The 26,879-nt window shown below is 38.8% G+C and overlaps 1 protein-coding gene across 2 annotated transcripts in view; it reads left to right on the plus strand.

Moving 5' to 3' along the window:
* Positions 1-288: 288 nt before the first annotated feature.
* Positions 289-26,879, plus strand: part of PDE7B (phosphodiesterase 7B) — a 177,028-nt gene continuing 150,437 nt past the window's right edge. The window contains exons 1-2 of one of the 2 annotated variants that reach the window (XM_076333665.1): positions 289-400; positions 541-655. In XM_076333665.1, coding sequence (XP_076189780.1) covers positions 635-655 — 21 coding nt within the window. In that variant the 5' untranslated portion in view covers positions 289-400; positions 541-634. Of the gene's footprint in view, positions 656-26,879 lie in introns of both variants that reach the window. The other variant, XM_076333666.1, reaches the window with a different exon arrangement.

Below are 26,879 nucleotides of genomic sequence, written 5' to 3' on the forward strand. Positions count from 1 at the left end.
CTGGTACCTCTCGTTATAAAATATTTCTAAGCTAAATCCAGGACAGATAAATCATGACTCCGGCTTCTTTCGAGTAGGGTAGCCTGCCTAAATCACTGCCACATTCTTCCCATAGTAGTCGTTTAAAATTAATAGCACATGCAGAGGAAAAACTAAACCCTTTGACGTCACTCCTGAAATGAGGAAACATAAACAGAAAAGGCTTCACTCCACCGAGCTGACAGTGCCGACGCGGATTGGTCTGCTCTCCCGCGCCTGTGGCAGTTGACAGCACCTCCCAGCCCTGCACGGCCTTCGGCTCACTCACACAGGCAGGCAGACTGCAGCAAGCTCAGCTCTACCCCAGCCCTTACACTGGCAGAAAAGTGCACTCTCTTCCCGAGTCTTTTTGCTTCTTAAGGTGGTTTTATTGGCTGGGTTGGGGGACTTGGGGAGGTTTTCTTTTCTTTTTCTTTTCTTTTTCTTTTTTTTTCTTTTTTTCTTTTATTTTTATTTTTGTTTGCTGTTGTTACTTAATTCTATTCCTAATCCTGGATGCAGTTACTGGATTCTGCAGTACAAGTCTTCATGAACAAGCTGCACCGCTTAGAGATTTCACGGCATTCAAAGGTCACAGAACTGCCACTATGGTTAAATGTCTTGTTTAATGGTTGAGGTATGTACAGCAAATCTAAAGGAGGCAGCATGATTATTTTTGAAGGGGAACTAAAAATGTGAGGGGGAGAGGGAGATAATACTATTATTTAGTGGAAAAGATTTTTACTGGTGATTGTTACTACAGCAACCGGTTTTTGAATTTCCTCCCTTTTTCTCTGTATTCAAACTAGATGAAAATTTTAACTTCTGTTGATTTAACCATTTGATGGTGAAAGAAGATTGCAGAAAGAATCTGTTATTGTATTCCTTTCTGACCTTACTGAGGAAAGTGTGATTGCTTTTTCTATATGTTTTCCTACTGCTCTGTGGCAGGAGAGGAGACCTGGGACTTGGCTGGCTTAGATGAAGGGAGAAGAAAGCAGAAACTCGTTCTTATCCTGAGGGGGCTGTGAGTTTGTCTGAGAGTTAGAGCAGAGAGAGAAAGAGTTGGAAATAAACAGATCAAGCAGAAAACAGTTATCAGCCTCATTTTTAGGAGTACATGTACCACATCTTTTTTTTTTTTACTACATGCTAGGATTGCTTTACTTGATTTGGGTTCAGAAGTTCAAAATTAAGAAGCAGCCTGCACTTTGACTTATAAGCACATCCTCAGTGGGAAGGGAGAGAGCTGATCGTCTTATATCAACACCAGTTTTCAGATAGCTTTTGCTACTTAAACAGAGAAAAGTGGAAATTTGCTTGGAAGTTGAAGTAATGTAGCCTGATGTCTGATGACATATAGGTTCAATTCATATTCGAGGTAGTGATCTGCCTTGAATGAGTATTGCAGCATTACAGCGGACAGTGTATGCTGCAGGAAATGAAAGCAACTGCTAGCATAAAACTAACATTGTTTTCAGGAGTGTGATTCTAAAATACAAGAGGAGGAGCCACTTGTCAGAGCCCGTGTGTGTGTGTGTGTGTGCATGAGTGGTCTTAAAAATAATTTCAGCCAGCCCAGCTGATTTCTGTTGTTAATTGGATTAATATACAGGTATGCTCAATGACCAGCAGTCTTCATATTTTCCCAATTTGTGAAATGAGACTTTTTACAGCTCTGTTTGAGGTATTGCTGTAGATATAAACCCTCTGCAATTTGAAAATCTTTTAGTTTATCTTTAAGAATTATACCTGAAAAAACAATTCATATAACAAGGAACAGAACATGAGCACACCCGCCTCATGCAATGTACCTCAAAGGGTTACAAAAATTAACTACACTAGGCTTAAGCATGCTAGCTTAAGGACTGCAAAAATATTAGCTCTGAAATGCAGAGGATGTGATATGTGCTGTGAATGGACAATTGCTATTCTGCAGTGCCTAGTGGGAAAACAAGGACTTTGTGTATTGCAAATGCATAACTGCAGCTCCTCCATTTCCTTTGCTGTATCTTCACTGATGACTGCAGGAACAAAGAGGCTTGTCACAGATAAACTCTTTAGTGCCCCATCTCTTTTGAGATACTTGAGGATATTTTTTTTCATGTCATCCAACAACCCAAAGTCCGGCTTCGTTAGTTGAACTGTTATTCTGTAATCGCCGTGCCATTCTGTCCTCCCCAGCCCTCCTCAAAGTCTTACTATGTGAACTGCCAGCTGTTTTCAAAAACTAAAGCACTGCTTCTCTAGCCCCAAGTTTAGAAAGGTTAATACAGTATTTGTTAGATGATTAATTAGTAAATTTGACTAAGGGGAAGCCTCAGTCTATAGGGACTATAGCCTGTTCTGTAAGGAACAACCCTGTAACTACATGAAGATATCCAAGTTTCCAAAAGACAATCTGTAAGACATTTGTTTATAATAACTTCCTAGAATTAAATTATTCACTTCGTTTGAGAAACATTTTTGAGAAGCTTAGTTTTTAAGCTCTGTAATCTACATTTTACTGCTTCTGTGTTTCATAGCAACTACTACTGGTGATACTAATAGTAAATATGCTAAGTGGACTTCAGCTGAGGAAATGACACTGTTTTTCTACTTTAGTAAGAAAAGTTTATCTGCAATGCTTTCTCTGAATGGTCTCAATTCAGCATCAAGAACGAAATACAATTTAAGATTGGCCCCTCTGCAGTGGATGAAATGCTTACTGACATTTGTAGCCACATTGTCTCAAAAAAAAAAGTCTGTATTACAGAAGTTTCATGTGATATGAATGGCTTCTCACTTTGAGTTTATTTCCATAGGGTGGACAAGAGCTGTCACCAGTGAAGTTCTAGTGATTCCAGCAGAGTAAGGCATACTTTGCTGAGTCTGCTCCAATGTATTGCAGACCATTTTTTTAAATTATGAAATGTTTAATTCTGTAAACTAGTATATAAATACACCATTATAACAGCAGCTGTTTCCTCCCCTTCCTCCTGTTCATGTGCTTTTCCCTACTGAAATCCAGCCCTCTGCTTGCCCTTACCAGACCTCTAGGTAGGTCATTGAAGCAGACTGATTTTCCAGTGTTTTCATTGCAATTATCAAGTATAATTGAGACATTCAATCATACATAATTCCTTTTCACTCACCCCATGGTTCTTCTACCAATAGTTAAAGCATATTGTAATGAGAAACAGTCTGAAAATTGGTATTTTATGATGTATATATGGTTTCATGTAATTTTTCAGTGTCATAGGGAAAAAACTTCTCTTGTACTGGTAATTTCCTTTATAGGAGCTGTTTGAAGCATAAACGCCAGCTACTAACCAAGCCATTACTGTCAATAGACTAAAACCTGACGCTTCTTTATTTAATCATAAGAAATGTTTAAGACCTAATCTGTCCTGTAATCAAGCTAGATATATGGCCAAAAGCTCTTGATGCAGTTGGGCTAACAGAAAAACAAGTCATTTGGGGCAGCCGGGAAGACATCCCATGTAAACGAGCATTCTTAGCAACTCACTATTGTTCATCTTTTCTCCATTTTTGTGCTTGAAATTATTACAGCGCTCCATGTGTTTGTCACAGGGTGAAAGTGAAAGGGACAGCTGGGGTCCTACCAGCTGCCAGAACAAAATTAAGTGTTTTGTAATGAAATGATGGCTCAGTATTCCTCCTCCCACATCCATATTGGGTGGAAGATGGGACTCTCTCTGTTGGAATTATAGCATTCATTTTTCTTGTTCCTCAGCCAGAAAGCAGGCTTACCCTTGCAGGGACACCAGTTTTTACATTTTCAGTGAAATGTTGGCTTTATATCTAGTGTGAAAATTGCACTTTTCAGTCAGAAGCTTCAGGATGTGGAACTGATGTTATTTAGAGTTTATACCCTGGGTGCACTGGGACACAGATGTGCAGCCTAAGTGTCCAAAAGCAGTTCAGAAGTTCTGATGCTTTTTCTTTCTCTGGCCAACACAAGGTGCACCAATTTAGGCAGCTAAAGATGTACAATGGTAGCTGAAAAGCTAGGCCACAAAGCCGGGCACCACATATGCAATCAGATGAGGGCGGCTGGTAACCTTTTTCTGTGGCTTCACAGTAAATGAGTGGAAATCAAATAATGTGTCTTCTGATAGTAGTAGGAATTTGTCAGGTCTGAAGTATTATCTTTGTGTAAAGACTAGAGAGATAGAATGTTTTTGTTGTATTTAAGAAAATTTATTTAATTAATTTATAGAAATTTAAAATGCAGAGTCAACTTCTAAAAGATTTTTTAGCAAAAAGAATCCTTCTGTATCTTCCTGAAAATTGTTTAGAGCACATTTAATTTTATTTTTACTATTATTCTTACTACAGTACCATTCCAAGAAAATTGCATTAGAAAACAATATTTGAACCTCTGAACTTATCATTTCTGTTTTCCCGTAACAGACTGTGGGATTCAGGAGATATATTGCTAGGGTTCACAGTGCTTAGATCGGGGCTAGTGATAGCTATCTGTTTTAAAGCCTCCAGTTTTAAAGTAGAAAATTAACAAATCAGAGCCAGATCAGATAGGAGAGAGAACAGTTCCAGGAGCCAGACTTCAGTGGCAAAACTGTAAGTGAAAACTTTGGGGCAGAGACAATTCTCAAAAAACAACAGTCAAATGACTTAAGCATTTCTTTTGCACACATTTAATAGTGTGGTATCTGCAGTCCATCGATGCTGTAATTTTGATATATACATTTTTCACTTGTTCTGTTCTTAGAAAGCGAAAAATCTATAGCTATTATTTTATTACATAAACAGTGTTGAACTATAGAAATTAAACTAATGAAAAGGCCCTGTTTAGTTTGATTTTCTTATTCCATTCTTCCTCCCCGTGGGAGCCATGGGTGAGGATGGATGAGAACTCAGTTTACTTATTTAAGTCACATAGTCTTATGGTGGTATATGATATGCTTCTGCTAGATTACTATCCAGCCAAATAAGACATCCAGGTTGCCTGGATGGATAAACATAGCTGATGATGTCTCCCTCTTAATAAGTGGGGATGAGCAGTTAGGATTCTCCCAGTCACACACAGAGACAAATTTGTTACAGTTTAGCTAAAGAAGAATTGCATGCAGACAAAAACAGCAAGATTTATTTCTCTTTGAGTAGGTTATTTTAAAAATAAGAAACAAATATTTAGAAGAAGATAGTTGCAGAGGTTTTTTTTTTCTGTAGCTGGTAGGTTTATACTAGTTACCCACAAAAATTTCTGGTATGAGAAAACTCACCAACTAATATCTCACTATGGCATGTGTTAATGTCGGCAGTGTAAGGTTTTTAAAAGTAGAGCACAGAATCTCCTGTCAAACTAAGTTTAGCTAATTGTCACAGAGGCATAAAAACACACTTGTGGGGCAACTGCTGTCAGGACCTGTATACAATTGTCTACATGGTTGTTCATAGCAGAGTCTATGATACTAACCCATCTGTATGTAGGAAAGATGTTTTGGAAAGGACGATCATTACCTTTCCAAGAATAAAGTGGAAGGTAGGCATGTTTGAACTGAATATGCAGCAACTCAGAGATGGCTCAGAGAAATATACATCTGTAAAAGTGAAACTAAGAAACGTCAACTTCAACTAGAGAACTCCTGGAGGATGATATTGAGCTACCATGTAACCGCTTCTGCTCCCTTTGGAAATTGCCCTTTATTCCTTCTGAAAGAAAGGGTCTGTACTCTCATGTTCTCATTCCCTTTCTTTCCCCCTACCCAACCTTTTTCCCATAGCACACTTCCTACAGTGCTTGTGAAGACTGGCTAAGCTCTGGGGCTTGTCCTAATGTGGGGTGGCAGAGCTACCATCAGTGTGCAAGGACTCATCCCTTGGAAAGAGAGATGATGATTCCCAGGTGGTTGCTGTGCTTTAGAAACGAACACATACTGACACGAAATGCCTTAGTACTTTCCCAAGAATTCAGCTGTCATCCAAAGGGTGTAGCTATTTTCCCCTTTATGTATGATGATCCTGGTATGGAACAAGAACTGGGACCTCTGCTTAGACAGCCCCAGAAGACAGCATCTGCTTAATATTTCTGTAGAAGAGCACCAGTTTCCACAAGAAGCTGAGGGTGTAGCAGTGCTGTGAGCTTCACTTATGTATGCAGCTGCACGCTGAAGTACACTAAATATGGGCAACACCTGGCATTTGGTTTTGCCTTTCCCTCAACTTACCACTTATACTTGGCTTTAAACCTCTGAGAAGGTTAGATAGAATGAGGACTTGCTGCGTACCAGGCTTCTGGGAGGGAGAAGAAGACCTGACATAGACACCCAGAGAGAGGTGAAAGCAGATGCATGAGGTCATGGAGAAAACACACTTCTGGCTTTGTGTTGACTGACAACCATGTTGATACAGGCTACTGCCCCTTTCTGTTTGAAATGTTGGGATATGACTTGGCTCTGTATTACTTATTCATAGGCATTTCTGTTTTGCACACTGCCATAATATCTGAGTGTCTATTAATAACAATGTTCAAGTGGCATCAGAACGGCCATCATAAATTTAATTAGGCAGTGTATCTCCAGTTCAATCAATATGGTCATTAGAAGACTGTAAGACAGCCAGGAAAACAATAATTAGTCCTGATTAATAAAGGAGAACTTGCACACATCAGCAAAGGAGAGGAGGTAGCTTTGCCTGTTCAAGGCTTGGGAGGACAGTGAGTTGCTTTTTGCTTTAGCTGATCTGAGGACACGTTACTAAAAAACTCCCTTGAAAATGCCCTTACAATACTAAATAAAGTGGAAAATAATATACTGTAGAGAGAGAACTACTATACTGAAAGTATATTTTCCAAATTCTAAAATTTTGTTACTAAAAAAAACCCCTTTGTTTTCTTGAACAAACTATAAGTGCCAGCTAGAAAGATAAAACTGGAATGTATTTCTTCACCAAGCAAATTCCTCAGGTGCACAGTTGTTTTGTTTTTGTAGGACTGCTTTAAAAAGCAGAATGACCAAAAGATAAAAAGAAGACTCAAATTGGATCGGTGTGTGAGTGTAAAATGGCCTGGTTCCACTGAGATTAATAGGACTTCATCAATTTATATCTGTGAAAGATCAGACCCGCTGAGCTTTCAGGTCTTATGAGCACTCCTTCTCTTCACCGGTTAGATCAAATTTTAGGCTCATTAGCCTTTCGCCATACCTGTTTCATACCAGTTTTCCACAACTTCCTCAGCACTGCGGTACCATCTGGCTGCTTTTGATGGCTCCGCAGAAGCAGCGATGCATTCTTTCCCTTCCGTCACCCTCTAAACCTCCTTTCTCTCCTTCCCTTTCTCACAGAAAAAAAAAAGTTTACCAGATTTTATTTGAAATCACAACCTCACAGTTAATTTTTAGCTTATGTGCTAGCATCTGCAGAAATGTATATATTTGCAATACAGAGGGAGCTGATCTCACTTGTTTTCAGTATAGACCATGATCTGCTTCAATGACACAGCTATGTAAGTAGTAATTTTAAAAGCTGAGGAATAACAGGGAAATAGTAATTTTGTTTAGGGACCAACATATACTGCACTGTATCACAAGATATTTTTCATGTAGTAAGGCTGTAACATCCTGTCTCTTTGAACCACAAAACTATATCTATAATAATAATATCCACTACCAAAATATAACCTCTGTAATAGTACGGTAACAAAAACCAGTGCAACATGAGGATGTCGAATCAAGTTCATGCTATATATCATCATCAAAGCTGATAAATTGGTCAAGCTTTCAGAAAAGCTCGAATTCACTTCAGTCTCTAAATGAAATGGCCAGCTCTGGAAAATTGCTGTGCACAAGAGCTTGCCTGGGAAATGTTTTCCCATTCTACCTCAGACAGAAGTAGCCAACAGCCTGTGGTTAGTGCTCTCAAGAGGGTATGGGAGAAAAACATTCAAGTTCCCTCTCTGCTTGCGTTGGCTTTTCTAGGGTGGATTACCACTGCAGTGTCCCCCAAGGGGAACTCTGTGTTCACGGGGCCTGGCAGATGGAGCCCACAGCCCGCTGCCCCACGCTGAGCCCCGGCATGAAACCAGAGCTTCTCTACTGCTGAAGTGGCACACGAAGGTTGTTTCGGGAAGATCCCCACCTGCAGCTCCAGGAGTTCTGTCCTGAACCCGAGAAACGTTTCTAATGGGCGTTTTCTCCAAATGAGCACCTCCTCCTCAACAGCTTTTGTTCCAACAAATTGTTGATTTTAAGAGGAAAGCCCAGACTTATTTTGAGGGGGAAAAAATCTCACTGCTACTACAGAATTCCCACCTTGCTTATGAGGACTGAGGGGCACAGAGACTTTGCTTGCTTTGGGTGCCTGCTAGTGGGCAGAGGTGACCGAAAATCTCGTTCCAATCCAGTGACCATTTTGAAAAGTCTGCTTAGATCTTTTTATTTTATAGCACCTGAATTGAAAGCTCAAAGGTCACTGAAGCCTTGAATTTCCAAATCTTTCAGCAAGCCTCTTCTCACCCTCCTCTCAATAGACCTAGTGCTACTTTTGTTTCTTATTTTGAAAATACATGGAAAAAAACCAGCACTCCATGCTTTATTTATGTGATAACTCTATAGTGCTGAAGAGATTATTTCTTCGTGTTAAGATTTCCTTGTAACTGTGGTTACAGTTTTTTGTCTGTGAAACACACTTGCTTTAAAAAGAGGCTTGCACATGCACCACAGATGTATTATTATTCTTCTCATCCTTCCCCCAAATTTAGCCCTTTAGGGCTTCTCTAGCAGAGTAAAGGAGTGTGGGATTCTGTTTGGTTTTTTATTTTTTGCTTAAACACCATAGCAAACATTATTTTAAATCCAATAATATGAGAAAGGGAGGATTATAATGTTTAAACATGTCAGCTGGTCAGAAAGCCTCTTGGGGGGCAGCCTCACATTCATCTGGACCACCTAATACGCAACTGCAACTTGGTCTCACTACATTAGAATTTTTAAACTGGTATTCACAGTTTAGTTTAAAAACCCGCAAAGCATCACTTGGCTAATCCTTTTTTAACTTTTAATCATGTTTACTACTAATGTGAACAAGCCTGAGCTGACTTCTGTTGTTTTCGAAGTATTAGTAAAAACTATTTCACATTTCATAAAAGAATAAAGCAACAAGCATTTAATGTTAATCTGTGTTTGGCATTGCACTTTTTTATGATAGATGATGAAAATTAGTTTGCAAATAAACAAACCATTCTCTAAAAAAGTCTCAAAAGGTCCAGATGTTTAAAACAGAAAATAAGTAGCAGAGAGGTCTCCGTGCTATGTAGCCACCCTTTAATTGTCATCTGTTGACAGTACTTTGACAGTTGACCTTCTTCAGCTCTGATTTTAGGAGAACATCAAAAGCCTCTGAGCTACTTTCTCAATTTCTAGAGACATTTTTTGAAAGATTATATTAAAGGGGCATTTCTCCTTTTTGACTCTCTGTTACCCTCATTTTCTCCTGAGAACACTTGTCTAAAAATTACCTTTTCACCACACTGATCTATAGGTTCTGGTACAGGAACTAATGCTGTTTCTCCTAGTAACAGACAGAAAATTAGTCACAATCTGATGTTAACAACTTCTTCATTACCTAAACTGTTTTACAGTTTATTAAGTTCAACACAAGCAAATCTAATGCCTTTGAAGAAACCAGGGAGTTCTTGTCCATGTTGCAAATGTACAAGACAATAATTAATTTAGAAAGTCACCATTGTAAGTCAGCCTCTGTGGCAAACTCGGATCTGAATTGTGATACCACTGAATTCTGCAGAGAAGTGCCACTTGAGTGCAGCAGAGAGAAAAAATCATTTTAGCTAATTTACATTAAAAACTCAAATATGAATAACACAGTCAACACAGTTGCTCATGTGGTTCCTGTTGGGAGATGAGGCCCAACATATTCTACCCTCACATTTGACACGCTACAGATTTGTCTGTGCTGGCAACAAATAATCTGCACTGCAGAGAGCGATAGGGTGGTTCTGAGGCACACAATACCTGTAAATTTCAGTGACAAGGAGATCAGGAAAGCTTTTATGAAGAGTCAGTCCACCACTAGATGTTTCTACCAAAATCACCAGTGGTGGTGTGATTTTCAGCTCGTCCCTTAAATTGCCCTCACTGCCTTTCAGAGTCAAGTACCTGCTGAGGGCACAGGTGGTTTACTAATTGATGTTCCTCTGCATCTTGCCCATGAACCTCAGGCAGTGTTCCTGCAGTCCTTCTGGGCTGGAAGAGGAACTCATTGGAAAGTCAGTCATGTAAAAGGGAATGGCCTTGGTCTTAGCCCAGGCAGATATGAAATTGAGTCAACCTAAGTTGTGACATTATCATATATGGTATAAGAAATGATAAGAGAGTTTTCATGCTTCATGCATGCAATGGCATTCACTGTTCTAGAAGAGTCTAGTATAAAAGGATACGTTAATGAAAACTATGATTTAGAAAAAGAATGTTTCTGAACATGATGAATAAAGAAAAAGTTGGGGTTTTTTAAGAGAGGCTTTACAGTTATTATTTTTACAAGTAGAGGCATAGAAACAAAGTTTTAGGTTGACTTGGTCACTCCAACACTATTCCTTTAAATGAAGATTCTTTTAAGGACCAAACTCAGAATTTGCAAAACTATCCACTTCTTTAAAATGTTTTAGGGAGCTCATTTTGAAACCTGTGCCTTGCTGGAGCACCTAATGCTCCCATTGGCTTCGCTGTATTTGTGAGATCCTCAGAATTTTTTGAAATCAAAATGTCAAATATGTCACACCAGCCATGCTATGGTAGACTTCAACAAAATGATAGGCCAGAGTTTTCAAAAGGGTTGGACGTTGTAATACTAGAAATAGCCAAATGGTTAGCAATCATAATTTTATTATATTAATTTCTATTAAAAACAAAATTAATGCTATTTGCACTTCACTAGGAGAGGCAGAGTTATCTTCAGCTAACCCTTTACTCTGTAGAAGAACTAGAGGATGCATGCTGGGGCAAACATTTTACATCCACCACTGTTCAGAAATATAAAATAATTTTCTCTAACTCGTAAGCATATGTGTTTTCTTTTTCCTTAAATTCTTGAGCTTTTACTTAATGCAATATTTCCTCTTCTGTCCATATTTTATACTACATTCACAGCAGCTGCTTGCTACTTCTAAAAACTTCCCATTTTTTAATTTTCTCACTTTTTTAAATTCTCCTTTTGTCTTTAGAGAGTAGAAAACCAAAGACCAGAAAATTGACTTATTACTACATTTAGGGATAGAGAATTTTATATCTAACTAATTTTAAAAAATTGAAATAACAAAGAAAAGAGAATCTTTTGTCTTCTGATTGTGGACCATTACAACTACACTGTCCTTCTGAACTCTGAGCAGATCCTTACAGGAAGTCGATGAATCGTCTTAAGGCAGACTGTAGGCAGGCATAAGGGGAAGGTATATCCTCGGCTATCACGAAACATCAGAAAAATTTCTGATTATGATTGATAACAGAGTGAAAGGGAGAAAGGCAAGCAGAGATGGTCTCAGAGACTTTGGATCCCAAATAGGAACATGATATCATGTTCAGGCTCATACCAAATGAAATGCTAACCTAGGAAAAATTGTATTGAGCTAAGAGATTATTTAAGGCTATTGCTCTATGTTGCAAAGTGTGTTGCAGTGCCAACAGAGTATGAAAATGTTGTATGCAACACGTTAGTCAGATCAGTAAGACTCATTTAAGTAAGACATCTCTGTTCCCCACAGATAGAAACTCAGGAAACACAAATGTATTAAAGGCTACTTTTTGGAAATGGCTTCTCTATCTGTGCATAAATATCTGTTAAGGGTTGGAGATTCAAGCTTTTGTCACTCCAAATTTTCTAACTCAGAAAATTATTTTTTATTAACTCAGAAATTATTTAGTGTTTAAATATAACATTTAGGTCTTCTATTCTCTGTGTACGACTCTAGTTATTTGACTACAGAACAACCAAACATTTGTATAAGCAGTTCATGTTGACAGTCTTCTAGTATGGAAATTTGGCATTTCATAAAATAAATAATTTGTTATGGAAAATTGCTCTGTATCTTAGGGATTTGGAGTTCTTTCTAATCTGAGGTTAGAATGACTTCGAGCATCTATTTGATTTTTTTTTTTAAACGGTAAAAATTAAGGGTTCAGTTCACCTACCATATGCACACTGAGTGCAAACTGTACCTGCCTCTGGCTGAACGCAAAGCACAGACTCCTTTCAGCAGGCAGGGTGGGAACCCTACATACCCTGGAGCTATGTTCCCTGTAGGCACCCCCACAGCAGAGACTGCTAAATTGTCTGATGCCATAGCTCTGCTAACAGTGCACCTTTCCTCAGCGTCACTGGCCATATCCAAGGCTGTGTGGCTCCAACCAGAATCTCCCTCAGAGAATTTGTCTTCTCTGACCCAAAAGCCCCGGCTCTGCTTCGCATTGTGCGGGCAGGGTGTGGGCAGATAGTGAGTGAAAGGGTGGAGGAGGAAGAAACGGGAAAGGGTGGATACAGAGAACAACAGGGAAAATTGCGCTGTATCTTGCTATCTTAAACATCTGTAATAACGCACCTTCCTCCATCCAATACTGACTATAAAATTGCTGATATTAGGTCTGTTTCATCACTGTTTCTCCTTGTTTCCATCAAGTCTTGATCTTTTGACCTCCTGTATTTCTACACTGGCTGCCCATAGAAATATTTAATCTGTTCAACATCATGGTACTCAGGGGCTTGGGTCCAGCTTTACACAGATTTCTTTAGTATGACTGACGACACGATTCTGGTGACATAAAGGCTATCTCCGGCATCAGGATAAAGATTGTTTGTATAGGAGGCATCTCTGCGAAATTTCAAAATGAGCTGCTAAGAAACTGAGGATTATCATATTCCTCAACACTTCCCTTCCCAAGTGCAAGATATATTTCTTCCAATTTTTCAAAGAAATCATCATGTGTTTAAAAGACAGTAATTGAGACAACAAATCATACATAACAGATACTATACTCCTAGTTTATGCAGTACTGGAAAGTATTCACCCTTGAGGATGAGGGATAAAATAGAAGAAATCTGAGAAGAGTGTTGGAAACATAAAGATTTGACTTTTAGAAACAAGAAGCAATGTGGATCATTATTTATTTACTCCAGAGCATTTATTAACCTCGCTGGTTCACCCTGTGACATCTCATTATATGTGAATGTCTGGACCATTCACACATTCTTTGAGAATTTATTATGGCAATTTTACTTAATATGTGAAAGAAAAATCATGATGGTAGTACCTGCAAATAATGTGTTCTACAACAACAATAATATGGCCATGCATTTTGTCTCGTATGGAGAATGGTGATTTTAAATACTCTGAGTGTTTTAGATCTCTAACAATGTATTTAATCATGTGAATAGTTTTGCGTATAGGAGTGTTTGAATACTGAGCAAATTCCAATGTCTCTGCAGGTCTTGACAATACCAGTTCAGAGTACCAGCAATTGATTACTCAATTATTATAACATTTTTAGAAATTCTATAAAATATTTATTCAATGGTTGTTTTGGAAAACTGACAGAATATATCTGTGGATTTGAAATATTTGTATATCCTTCTAAATTTTATAACAGTATAAAAAATTCTAATGATGAATTTTTTGTGAGTTATCAAATACAGATGTGGAAAAAAAATTAGGATCTAACAGGAACTCACAAGATGAAAGATCAGATCTATGACTGGATGTTTAACTTGTCAAGGGGTCCTGAAAAACTGCAGGGTACAGAAATAAACCAAATTCCCTTCTTAAACGTGCAAGTAGAAGTCTGCTTGGCTTTGTGGTAATCTTCCACGTATGAAGAGGGTTGTGTATATTACATAAAGAAAATAGTGTTGTTTCCAATTTTTGTATTCAGTTTATATCTGAGTCTGATAACAAGAAAAATCCTGCTCTCCTGTTTTATCAACCTGGCCTTGCTGGTTTTACGTAAGTTCTATGTTAATATTCTGGTAACTAATCTCTACTGCATTTTATTTTTAAGAGCCAAACCATCTAACAGTTCAAGACTTTCTGGGATCTGCCTCATTCTTAATGTCTTCCCTTGCTATCTTTTATTCTGATATAACAAGGTTAACACTGCAGTTACGTAGCCTTCACCATATCTCCCAACAAACATTTGTTCATAAATAAATGTTTGGCAAAATTATCTCATCTTCTTGTCACTAGCATATCAGCAAATCAGGCTACAGCTCTGTCTAGATTCCAGCTTCTTAATCATTCTGAAGAAATCAGTACAAATTTAAAATAAATTTGCCTACAGGCACCTGGAATTATTGTAACTAATGAAATAAGTTCTAGAAACTGCAGCGGTTGCTTTGCAATTGTCGCTTAGCTCTCACTTGAAATACATACATTCCTCTCTCACTGTTGCTGTAGTTTTTTTGTGCTTGTGCTAAATCCTCTGATGGCATCTTTCCCTTTAAGTGATTGCCCTTTGCGTCTTCTTGGCACCAAGTTACTTTCAGCAAGCTGTACTCACAGTGCTGGCAGCCGTCCCAGGGAAGCTGCTCTGCCTCGGTGGCATTTGGTACATGGGAATTCCAGAGTAAGGAATGGGCAAAGGTTACCCTGTGTTTTACATCACTCTCAGAAACATCAAACTAGACTATTAGTGTTTGACAACAAACAATGCATGAGACGTCTAGGCTTTGCGGTCTGTCTCATTCCTTATTTTCCCTATTCTTGTACCTCCTCTCATACCAGCCACGTTGAAATAGTACCTGTGCGTTATTCTTGTAATATCACCCTACAGTGTAGGAAGTCTTGATAAAAGATGCAGTTTGACACAGAATAGTTTAAATGCTAGGAAATAGTTTAACTGCTAGGAAACAAACCAAATGCTCAGTAAGATTCAGATATTGGTGTTCTCAGACTTTTCCAGGCCTTTGCTGTTGTAGTCTCTTAAGAGACCGATTTCAGCCTGGAAGTTACTCTCACTGTCTGTTCAAAAAGCAGACAAGCAGCAGCTTTTTTTGCATACCAAAACTTGTCATTCTTCATAAACAGAAATATGCTATCACGAAGCAACAAATACACAGAATAAATATAGGTATATATATCGGTTGCTAAAAAAAAAGGAAGGCGACTCAGTTTCCACAATTTCATTTTTATAGTGAAGTTCTAATTGTACTTCTGCCTGCTGGAAGTTTAGTCTACAGACCTGTTTAGCTATGTCTTCCACAGACTTCTGAAGGCTGTTTGTGAATGAAGTGTCTTCCCTGGTTTGCCTGCCTTCAGACCATTACTTGATGAGAAGTCTGCCTGGCTGTGCCTCACAGTGTAGGTAACAAGTCACCAAGCACACCAAGTGGTGCTGTTGGTGGCCTCTGTTAGCGCTTGCTGGCTATCCCTGGGGACTGCTCTGCCCATGATACGGGTGTCAGAGGTCTTCTGATATACCAGGGTATATCACTGCTCTTTATTAGCAGTGTCTGCCTAATATTATTGAGAGGGGTTTTTTTTTTTCCTGATGGGGCAAGCCCTGTACTAGTGAGATAGGATGGTCAGTTGAAGAACATTGCTTGCTGAGTAACCTCAGAGATTAACGTTCACTAAAATGAGCATGGAGAAAGGAATCAATAAATCAGATGCCAGGGGTGAATACAGAAAAACTGAAGTGGTGCCATTAAGTCAGACCGTACTGGTGATTCATTTTAGTACAAACTCAGTACGCTTTGACTCGTACTTGATCTTTCGATATTGATCCTTAATAATAATATGTGGAAAATCACAGATCACAATCTTAATTTTCTCTATTTTAAATAAGGAAAAAATTATGCTCCTTTCATTTCACGGCAATACCTGGAAAGAAGTTTGTTCCCTAAAATATAAGGTTTTCTAAAAATTGTATGAAACTATCTGTAAGAAGTAAAGATTTAGAGCGAGTACATTAATATAAAAATACTGTAATTTAGAAAAAATATATATTCACGTCAATACTATGATTAGCTAGGCTAGCCTTCCAGACCTACTTAGAGATCATCTTATTAAATATTTATAAATGGATTCATTACTTACAGCAGAAAGATAATTTAGAATGCAAATGGGAATTTTTACATGAATGAACTGAGCAGAACTCGTAAAAACGAGTATCGCTAGGCATAGGTTCAATACTACAAGAAAAAAATCACTGATCCATAACATCCTTTTCTAGTATGTCATGTAGGAAGCCTAAAGTGCTGATTTTCAAGTGCAGAGTAAAAACAGCTTACAAAATCAGATGTATTAATAATACCTTGTTACCTTTGGTTTTCTGTATACATCAGAATCATAGAATCATAGAATCATTAAGGTTGGAAAAGACCTCTAAGATCATCGAGTCCAACCATCAACCCAACACCACCAGGCCCACTAAACCATGTCCCTAAGCGCCTCATCTACACGTCTTTTAAATACCTCCAGGGATGGGGACTCAACCACTTCCCTGGGCAGCCTGTTCCAACGTTTAACCACTCTTTCAGTAAAGAAATTTTTCCACATGTCCAATCTAAACCTCCCCTGGGTGCAACTTGAGGCCATTTCCTCTCATCCTATCACTAGTTACTTGGGAGAAGAGACCGACACCTGCCTCGCTACAACCTCCTTTCAGGTAGTTGTAGAGAGCGATGAGGTCTCCCCTCAGCCTCCTTTTCTCCAGGCTAAACAACCCCAGTTCCCTCAGCCGCTCCTCATAAGACTTGTTCTCCAGACCCCTCACCAGCCTCGTTGCCCTTCTCTGGACACGCTCCAGCACCTCGACGTCCTTCTTGTAGTGAGGGGCCCAAAACTGAACACAGTATTCGAGGTGCGGCCTCACCAGTGCCGAGTACAGGGGCACAATCACTTCCCTACTCCTGCTGGCCACACTATTTCTGATACAGGCCAGGATGCCATTGGCCTTCTTGGCCGCCTGGGCACACTGCCGGCTCATGTTCAGCCAGCTGTCGACCAACACCCCCAGGTCCTTTTCCTCCAGGCAGCTTTCCAGCCACTCTTCCCCAAGCCTGTAGCGCTGCATGGGGTTGTTGTGGCCGAAGTGCAGGACCCGGCACTTGGCCTTGTTGAATCTCATACAGTTGGCCTCGGCCCATCGATCCAGCCTGTCCAGGTCCCTCTGCAGAGCCTTCCTGCCCTCGAGCAGATCAACACTCCCGCCCAACTTGGTGTCATCTGCAAACTTACTGAGGGTGCACTCGATCCCCTCATCCAGATCATTGATAGAGATATTGAACAAGACCGGCCCCAAAACTGAGCCCTGGGGAACACCGCTCGTGACCGGCCGCCAACTGGATTGAACTCCATTCACCACAACTCTCTGGGCCCGGCCGTCCAGCCAGTTTTTGACCCAGCGCAGAGTACACCTGTCTAAGCTGTGAGCCGCCAGCTTCTCAAGGAGAATGCTGTGGGAGACAGTGTCAAAATCATGTCAGATTAGCATTTCCCATAGCTATTTGGGAACACTGTTTCTCTTAATTCGAATACAAATGTCAGATGGCCACATGGCAGTTATCAGCAGCTTGCTACAAGACCAGTCCACAGGAGCCATCTATTGCAAAGCCGCGATGCTTCCCTGTAGTATCTGGGTTCTGCAGAGCGTGTTTTTGTCTTGCTTCACTTGCTTCATTATCTTTAAGGTGAGGAAGTTCATCTTACTGTGAACAAACTGTTTTAATAATATAGTGTTCTTTTAAGTGAAGGATGGACTTGAGAACTAGCAGGAAAGGGTATAAATACCAAGTAATTATCATCAGAAGGCATGTTTGCTACTGGAAATGAGTAAGGAGGAAGCTGTAATACATTTGTGATGTTTGCAAAAGGAAAGGGTAGTATATTCACATTTGAAAGTATGAATTTGTGTTCCACAGGATCAGGAAGAAATTTTCCATCACCAGCACCAACATGTATGGCATCAAGATATAAATAGATGTTTTATATCTTTATGTGAATAAGTCAAAATTACCTATTCCTGGCAATCAGATATCTGATTTGATGTTTTTCTCACCTGGTATGGCTTCTCTTAATGCAAAGTTGCTTCTCTATTGGACAGCTTAATTCTGACATATAGAACTATTTGTCAGATAAACTGATTCTACTCCAATATTCATCAGTAGAAATCAAATAACAGAAATAATCTGATCAACACTTTTGTAGACCAGTGAACCTTTCTATTGTGACAAAATGTGTTTTCCTTTTTTTACACCAAATTTTGTCAAAGATCATCTCTAAATTGTTTCATGATATCATAACAAAGTCTGGCTTTTCTGTAAAATACAAAACTAAAGACAGACCCTCATGAAAGACAAGGGCATATTTGTTTTCATTAAACATTTTTTCCCATGTTTTTACTCTCTATTTACTTGCATTACAGTTCTGCCTGTCTCCCTCTGCCATCTCCACAGCTAGCTGCTGTGTAATCAAGGTGCCACACAAACAGAGAAAGACACCAGTTTGGTCATTTAATTTGAAACAACAGTCAAGTGTAGCAAATGAAAGAGGAGAAGCAATGTAAGCATACAAAAATAAGATTAGATATTTGCGTTGGTTAACTGTTGCATAAGTTGATATCTCAATTTTTGTATGTTAAAATGAGCTAATGAAGTGCGTCACTTTTTCAGATGTCACATTTTTATCAGTGTTAGATGTTATCCCTTATATTTACCTCATAGCAAAAATGTAACTGAAATTATTGTCTTTTTGAGGAATTCAAACTGTACCTTCATTAGAAGTTACTCTTTTTGGTGCATGCTTGCTGAGTTAGATTAAGTTGTGAGCCTGACCTTGAATTAGTCTTGATTTGATTTAACAAAAACTTTGTAGGCCCCCTTAATTCACAATCCTTAATGACAACTTCTACTGAGATCATTAGAGGTTAATAGTTTATTAACAGTCCAGGCTATGAAGCCACATCTGGAGCACTGCATCTAGTTCTGGGCTCCCCGGTATAAGAAAGACATGGAGTTACCGGAGCGAGTCCAGTGAAGCACCACAAAGATGAATAAGGACTTGGAGGATCTGTCACACAGGGAGAGGCTGAGAGAGCTAGGACTGTTCAGCCTGGAGAAAAGAAGGCTGGGCAAGGATCTTATCACTGTGTATAAATAGCTGATGGAGGGTGCTAGGAAGACAGAGCCAGACTATGGACCAGGCGATTTCCAGAGGTCCCTTCCAACCTCAACCATCCTGTGACTCTGAGCAGTAGACATGACACACATAAGGTAGAGTGCCAAGCCCCGCAGATGTGATAGGACTGCCAGCAGGCACCACCTGTAAACATAAATGCCAATAATATCATTTAGGAAGAGGACAGGAGGAACATCCCTTATTAACAGGGAGGGCCAAGCTGAGAAATGATTTCAAGGAAATGTAGAAATTCATTTCTTTAGTTCTTTAGCAAAACAATGCAGATAATTTAAACTTTGTTTCCATTATGTTTCAGCATATTTTGAGGATTTTCTGTGATACGCCTGCTGCTGCTTTTATTACTCAGATCAAATTCTGTTTTAGTGCATCTTATCCATTAATTCACATTCAATAAGGTACTCTTTTGCTAGTGGGCATTATAGGTTGTCTGTGCTTTGATATTTTTCTGGCACATCCATTAGTATACTATTACAGTTCAAAAGGAACACGATAGTAAATGTTTCAAATCGAACATATGCTTTCATTCAGTATTTATGCTTTTAGAAGATGAATAGGAGCTCCATTTCTTATGATGTTCCAAATAATTTCTACTACAGGTAATTTGAAGGCCTGATTTTGTTTATGTGTATGTGTGTGTGTGCACATGCCCAGGCATTGCTACGTGTACCTCTCCCAAAGAGTGAAATCCACAGGGAAGCCACATTCTAATTTGCGCATCATTTACCTTTACAACTTCTAATTTTTTCGAGCATGTCTGCTGCCTGTGTTTGCTAGATTTATTCACAAGGGAGAATATTTCTGAATCCATTGGTTAATAGCTTGTATTAGCGGGACAGGGTTATATAAAAGAGAGATAGAGAAGCATCAGCTGCATGTGTTCTGCTCTAATAGCCTACTGCTGCAAATTTTTTTATAACTAATAATGAATCATAACTTATAATTCAGAGATCTACATCCCTGAAAACTTCTAGCACTCTTAACCAATACAAATTGAAAATTACTAAAAGTAAGGCAAAAAGCCCAAATAGTTCTCAGTTTAGGAACAACCTTGGAAAACCGAGTATGTTGTCTCCACCAACAGATAAAGAAGAAAGCCTACTTTTGTGTGGCAGCCCTGCTTAAAAGTCTGCATTTGAAGATGGGAAGCAACATGTCATTCTGTGAAACTGATCTCACAAAACACATTCCAGGTCCCTTGTTACAGTTATCTTTAATTAATATTTTAATTAAAGTGTATCAAATTAATGTAATGAGCTCTGTAATAAATCTCCTGTGGACTACAACAGAGCCAGAATAACATAATAACCATGAGGAACTAGCAGAACAATAGGAACCAAAACTCCACAGAAGTTATTAAATCTCCTGACATGTCCCAGTCTGCCCTGTTTGATTAATACAATCGCCCATGTGATTTATCTTGATCAAGAAAGGGCAAGGAATCTTTCAACAAGATCATTTTACACTCCGGTAATGTGGAGCTCTACATCTATTATCTGAACGTAGCTGAGTGGGATTTTTTCTGTTCTCAAGTAAAAATAATTTTTCTATTTAGTCAGTTTCTCTTTTCTAAGCTGGTTGCTATACTGTGCTTATTCCCATTGTTAGGAACCTCTTCATTTGATTTCAGTGTGACTAGTCAGCCAAGAAACTTCTTACCAGCTGTCCTGGTTTCGGCAGGGATAGAGTTAATTTCCTTCCTAGTAGCTGGTACAGTGCTGGGTTTTGGATTTAGCATGAGAATAATGTTGATAACACACCGATGTTTTAGTTGTTGCTAGGTAATGCTTACACTAGCCAAGGACTTTTTAGTTTCCCATGCTCTACCGACTGAGAAGGCTGGAGGTGCACAAGAAGCTGGGAGGGGGCACAGCCAAACTGGCCAAAGGGACATTCCATACCATGGGACGTCATGCGCAGTACATAAACTGGGGAAAGCTGGCCGGGGGGGCCGCTGCTTGGGGACTGGCTGGGCATCGGTCGGCGGGTGGTGAGCAATTGCACTGTGCATCACTTGCTTTGTCTATTATTATTATTATTATTATTATTACATTATTATTATTATTTTATTTCAATTATTAAACTGTTTTTATCTCAACCCACAAGTTTTTCTCACTTGTGCTCTTCCAATTCTCTCCCCCATCCCACCAGGGGAGGGCGGGGAGAGAGGAGTGAGCGAGCGGCTGTGTGGTGCTCAGTTGCCAACTGAGGTTAAACCATGACACCAGCATAAGAAATTGGGAATCTGGATGCAGAACTACAAAAAGATCTGTGGAAATTGTCAAAATGTGGCATTCTGAAACTTCTGTGTTGCGGCATAGTCATTTTTGGTAGCTATACACTGAAAATATACCTCCATGAAACATCTGAAGGAAATCACACATCTAGGTGATGAACTGACTGCTTAACTTACTTCTTAAACTTCATTACAAGGTATAGATTAATTGCATTTACCAATTCTTGGCCACCTGCGGGCAATAATTATCTTGGGTTTGATGCTGAACTTAAGGAGTATTTTTTGTTTGTAACACTGTTAGGGGATGCAGCCAAGTAGAAGCTGTAAACATGTTTCTTTCCTGTTTAGCAACCAAAATTGGTTCAGCATTCAATATAGTGGAAGTGAATGAGTATGTTTCGATTCATATGTTGTCTGTATGTATATAGTCTGCTGAAATTTTAATTTGACACAAGCATAGGTTGGAACCTCATCACGTTAGTATCAGCAACAATCAAGATTTTGTTATAAAGTTACACAGCTTACTTACATTTTCTGTCCAAGTTTTTACGGTGTGTTTTTAGCAATAGAATATTTGAACCTTCCAATGGTGACTGCATATTCTAGTTACAAAATAATTCATAAATCACAAGCCTGTGCTGTTTGTACAAGGTTCCGTGTAAATAGTGTTTTCTGAAATAGTCAACAGATTAGTTGGATGCTGATTTTGTGAAGTGTTTCAGTTTGACAAACTCAAAATACTCTAAATGTGTTGGTCAAGCCTCACAGTACATGGGTATGACAGAAGTTTTTTTCTTCGTTTTTCTAGTGCAAATTTTAGTTGTTGTAATAACACAGTAGCAGCAGGCCTGTAGTCATACTAGGTTGGGGAAAGAGAATTCAGTGAATATTTGATGTCAGACTTGACACTAACAGTGATAGACTTACTAGTTCTTAATGAGCCAGACTTTTAACACTAGAGCTGTAAAAAGCTTTTAAGTCCTACATATCGTATTTGTCGTCCTTGCACAGCTGTGTTTGTCATCTTGAAGAATCTTTAATTATACTACACTTGTAAACTCTTATTTGGCTCCTGGTTAGTTCATTGACACAGAGAAATCTGCTGTGATGAATATACAGTATATACAGTATAGCGTATATACAAACAAGCGTCTTTGTTTGCCAGAGACAGAAGAATACAGTAATGCTACAAAATAGACAAAATCATTCCATAATAAGAAAATGCATTTTGTCATTTTCAAGTTAATAATTATTAGTGCATTATTCTATGAACTGTTCTTATTTCTTTAGGGTAAGGTTCTTATTCTCAGCTGCAATGTTATTTGTAATTTAAGAGCAGATCCAAAGCCCATTAAAATACAAAGGAAGACTCTCTTCGACTTCAGTAAACTTTGAATTAAGCCTCTTGTCTGAGAATTTCTCACAGGTTCCTGGTAGGGAAAATTGCCTGCTCGGTGTTTATATTGCTTCTTACTAATAGTTGTCGTTTGTAAATTACATGCAAATATTGTCATTTACCATATTTGCACAACCAAGTAATAACATTTTATGCTAGGCACACCCACTTCATTTGCCACGTGTGGCTGCATTAACACTGATGGTTGCCACGTAACATTTTTATATTTCTGTGTAAGAAGTGTAAAGAGTGCCCATGCAAAAACAAATGGGCCCTTTACCTATTGTTTGGGCCCGTAAGGTATTACCGGCTTTGTTGTACATTCTTCCTTCGGTCACGTTTCAATATCACTGTTTATTTGAGGTAAGACTTGCAAAAGGGCAGAAGAAAGGATCTCTATTGCTATATCACAAGTGCTTGACAGTGTTTGAAGTTCTGCGTGTATGTTTATACGCCTTGCCTTAAACAGGAACAAGAACTTTGTCTGGTAGGGGTTCGTGGTATCACATTTTATCAGAATTAATTATTTCAGCCTCTTGTATTTCTCTGTTTCTGTGTGCTTGAGAGTTCTTTGAGAATGTGCATATTTTATATACATTTACTAGCTACTTAATGCTAACAGCAGAGCTGTTACCCTGATATATGCCCAGACACATTCAAATGTGAGCTAGTACTGTGGATTCTTGTTCTGTATAACAAATACTTCTACATGGCGATCGGTACGTGTCAGCTGTCCATACCTCCATGTCCTTCATGCTTTTAATAGCTATAACATTTAATAGTTTATCCTCTTTTGGGATTTTTATGAAAGCATTCTCCCATATTTTCTCTGAGATTTCAATTTGTTGTTCAGTGTTGTTACCATCATATTTTGTGTGCTGGGCAGGCAAAATTCCTTTGTCTTCCTGGTTTTTATTGCGAAATTGTTGTTCTCCTACTTCCTCTCCCATTTCTTAGCTATGTAAGTAGTCAGTTTTTACTCGCCTAACCTGGCTTGTAGCTTCCTGAGACAGGTTAGGTTCAAGGGTAAACAGATCAGCTAATCAGTAGTATAACATAATTTGTAAATTCTGAATCAAAGCTGAATCCTTCTAAGGTTCAAGAGGCATAATCTTCACAGGTGACAAATAATCATGTTCCCTAAATTTGAGCATCCTCTAGTCTGGTTTTCCCGATTTTAAATGCCTGGGACTTAAATTTCCAAATTACTTGCATTATTTAGAAATTTATATGTTAAAAAAAAATCCCTGTTGATTTCTACTCTAGAAGAAAATATTTAGATTTCTTAAATGAGGGCCCATCAGCTGAATTTGGGCCCTGAGAAGGTAACGAATGTAAATTCATAACCAACTTTAAAAAATATGTTTGAGGCATTTGGAAAGCTAATGTGTATCTCATCTCGAAATCCCTGTTGGTGCCTATTTGCATCTTTATGAAACACAGTAACAATCTGTCCCTACATTAGGAAGCGTAACCCAGGAACACTGTGGGAGCAGCGGGGACCGAATGATGGTTACTCCTCAGCGCCATCACTTGCCTGATAAATAAGGCATAGGTCCAGTGGGAAAAAGGCAGGGAGTTGTGAAGTCAGAGTTTTCTCAGAATACAGACTCACAGGCGAGTGTGGGGTTTTTTGTTTTTGTTTCAACTGAAGTAAACTAACCACTGTTTTTTTCTCTTTTAAATGCTTGGTAGTACAGTCTTAATGTTTTTTTAACAGAGAAAGGAGGATAGATTCCTGCATTTTTAAAGGGGAAAAAAAAAAACCACCGAACTTCCCACCAAACTTAAGAAAGAGTGTTTCTATCTGTTATGGATGCGATTCAGCAAGACCACAGTATCCAGGTTTCCAATACAGCCAATAGAATAGCTTCTCACCTTGCATGGAAATCACCTCCAGACAAAAACAAAAGTAATTTTTGAAAGGCTTCAAAGATATTTGTTGGTAGCAGGATCAAAAATGTAAGGGGGCCTTGTAATTCCACAAGGGGAACCTGAAAGTGGACACCTTCAGCTCATAATTCTTGTTTTACTAGCTGCAGCTCACAAAGCAACAGCTGCATCTACATTGCAAAGTACCTCCCACACATACATACACACACAGTGTTTGCACACAATACTTATTTTTTTCCTTTAATGTGTGGGAATAAATTAGAATCTAAGATGTTACTGTAGAGAAAGTGTGTACTGTTTATTTTAAAGGGGTAAAGATAATACAGCTCCCATAATTTGATCATGCATGTTGCAAATGGAAGAGGGAATCCTGCAAAAAGAAACATTCCAGCAAATCCAGGTAGAGTTTTACTGAAATTGTTGGGTCTACACGATTCTTTTCATAAGATTATCTTCTTCATATGTTGCCCAGTGGTATCCATTCAATAGGAAAGAGACTGCATAAGTGGAATTGGGTGCTATGAGTGAGTACAAATGCTTATATATTATCATAAAAAAATTGTACGCAAAAAAGCAGAATCTGAAAATACTTGTAGCTAGGCTTTGTTATGAACTCGGAAGTATGGGATCTTGTTTGCTGTCTTTGCTGTCTAAAGAACTGGTCTAGAAATTTCTCAAGGGAATAGGATTTATTAATAGTACCTGATTTTTTAAGCTGGAAACACTTTGAAAATGTATGTTGACATTTTCTCATCAAAGTCATTAGCCAAGTATTTTTCCAAGAATGGCTCCAGTCTAATTCACTTTTATTTAATTAGTTCATCCATTGCTGCTATCTAGCACGTAATGACTCTAGAGGATGGTTGGACTTTTCACTCTTTCTAGCTATGGTACTCATTACTGTAGCGTACTTACAAATCCAGTGCAAAATCATGTCTCGCAGACTACTGTGCTTTTATTTCAACTAAAGAAATTGTTCTCTTCCTCAAATCTGACAGGTTTTTTCTTTATAATTTTTTGTTGTAGCAATGGGACAAAGTATGTGCAGTCTGCAATGCTTGTTGGGGAACTGTGTTAATAATATTTTATTAAAACAGTTTCGGTGCTAATAGGATGTTCCCTAAAGATCTTCCAGTATGAAATTTCTGAAGAACTAAAGAAACCCTTTAGAATGAGTGGCAGGCAATGCATCTTCAGATGCCAGGGAAATCTTTTCTTTCTTGATTTTATTAATGCTGTATGGCTGTTTTAAGTAGCTTCTAAACAATGTCCATTGTGGATTTAGACTGAGTACAGCTTTATGAAATCACCCAGTTCAAAGTAGCAGATCAGAGATGGTTCCTATTGATTTGCAGGATCCTGGCAAGTATAAACAATTCACGTTCAGTGGTACTTGTCCCACTGTAGATTGAACAAACAGAATGAAATGTACACCTCTTAAAGGTATAAGTTAACACTTCTGGCAGCCCACTATGTCAATCAATGTGACTGGCAACCTTAAATATACATTAAAGGTACTTTGCTTTTGTCTGTTGAAGAAAATGTTGTCACCTTCGTGGCTTGTGACAGAGTGAAGAGACAGGGTACTCGGACACAGGAATGGAAAGTCAGGCACTGTAGTTTAAACGCATCTCTAAGCGACACAGAGACTTAGTAATGAGGTAGACATAGCTCTGTAGAAACAAGAAAAGTTCCTGCTCTTTTAGGGGAAAGAAATAACACAGAACAAGGTGGAATAATCTGGGAACACATGCATTATTCATTGTTCAACTGGGGACAAAGACATCTTTTCCTTTGGAAATCAACCAGAGAACTGGAAACAGATTCCTCTGAAAAGGATCTGTGTTACTTATCACCACATTCTTAATTGGCAGGCAAACCTAATTGGAAGAGGCATTGGAGAATTTGTTTCATTTCCTAACATCTTAGACTGTAACACTTGCTACAGCTGAGAGTGATTCTGTTCTGCCAGCTCAGCCTTAGCCATGCTGAAGTTGACTGTCATTAACCATGCAGGAGTGTGTCTACTCAAAGACAAGAGCATTTGTACTGCCCTTCATGATGACCTGAGCTGCCTGTGCCATTAGTAGGTACTCAACATTTTTTGGCCATTAATAGGTACTCAACATTTTTTGGCTAAAAGCTTGGAGGTCTTCACAACATCATGTCAGAAA

The sequence above is a fragment of the Aptenodytes patagonicus genome, chromosome 3 (genome assembly GCF_965638725.1).
Source record: "Aptenodytes patagonicus chromosome 3, bAptPat1.pri.cur, whole genome shotgun sequence".
NCBI lineage: Eukaryota > Metazoa > Chordata > Aves > Sphenisciformes > Spheniscidae > Aptenodytes > Aptenodytes patagonicus.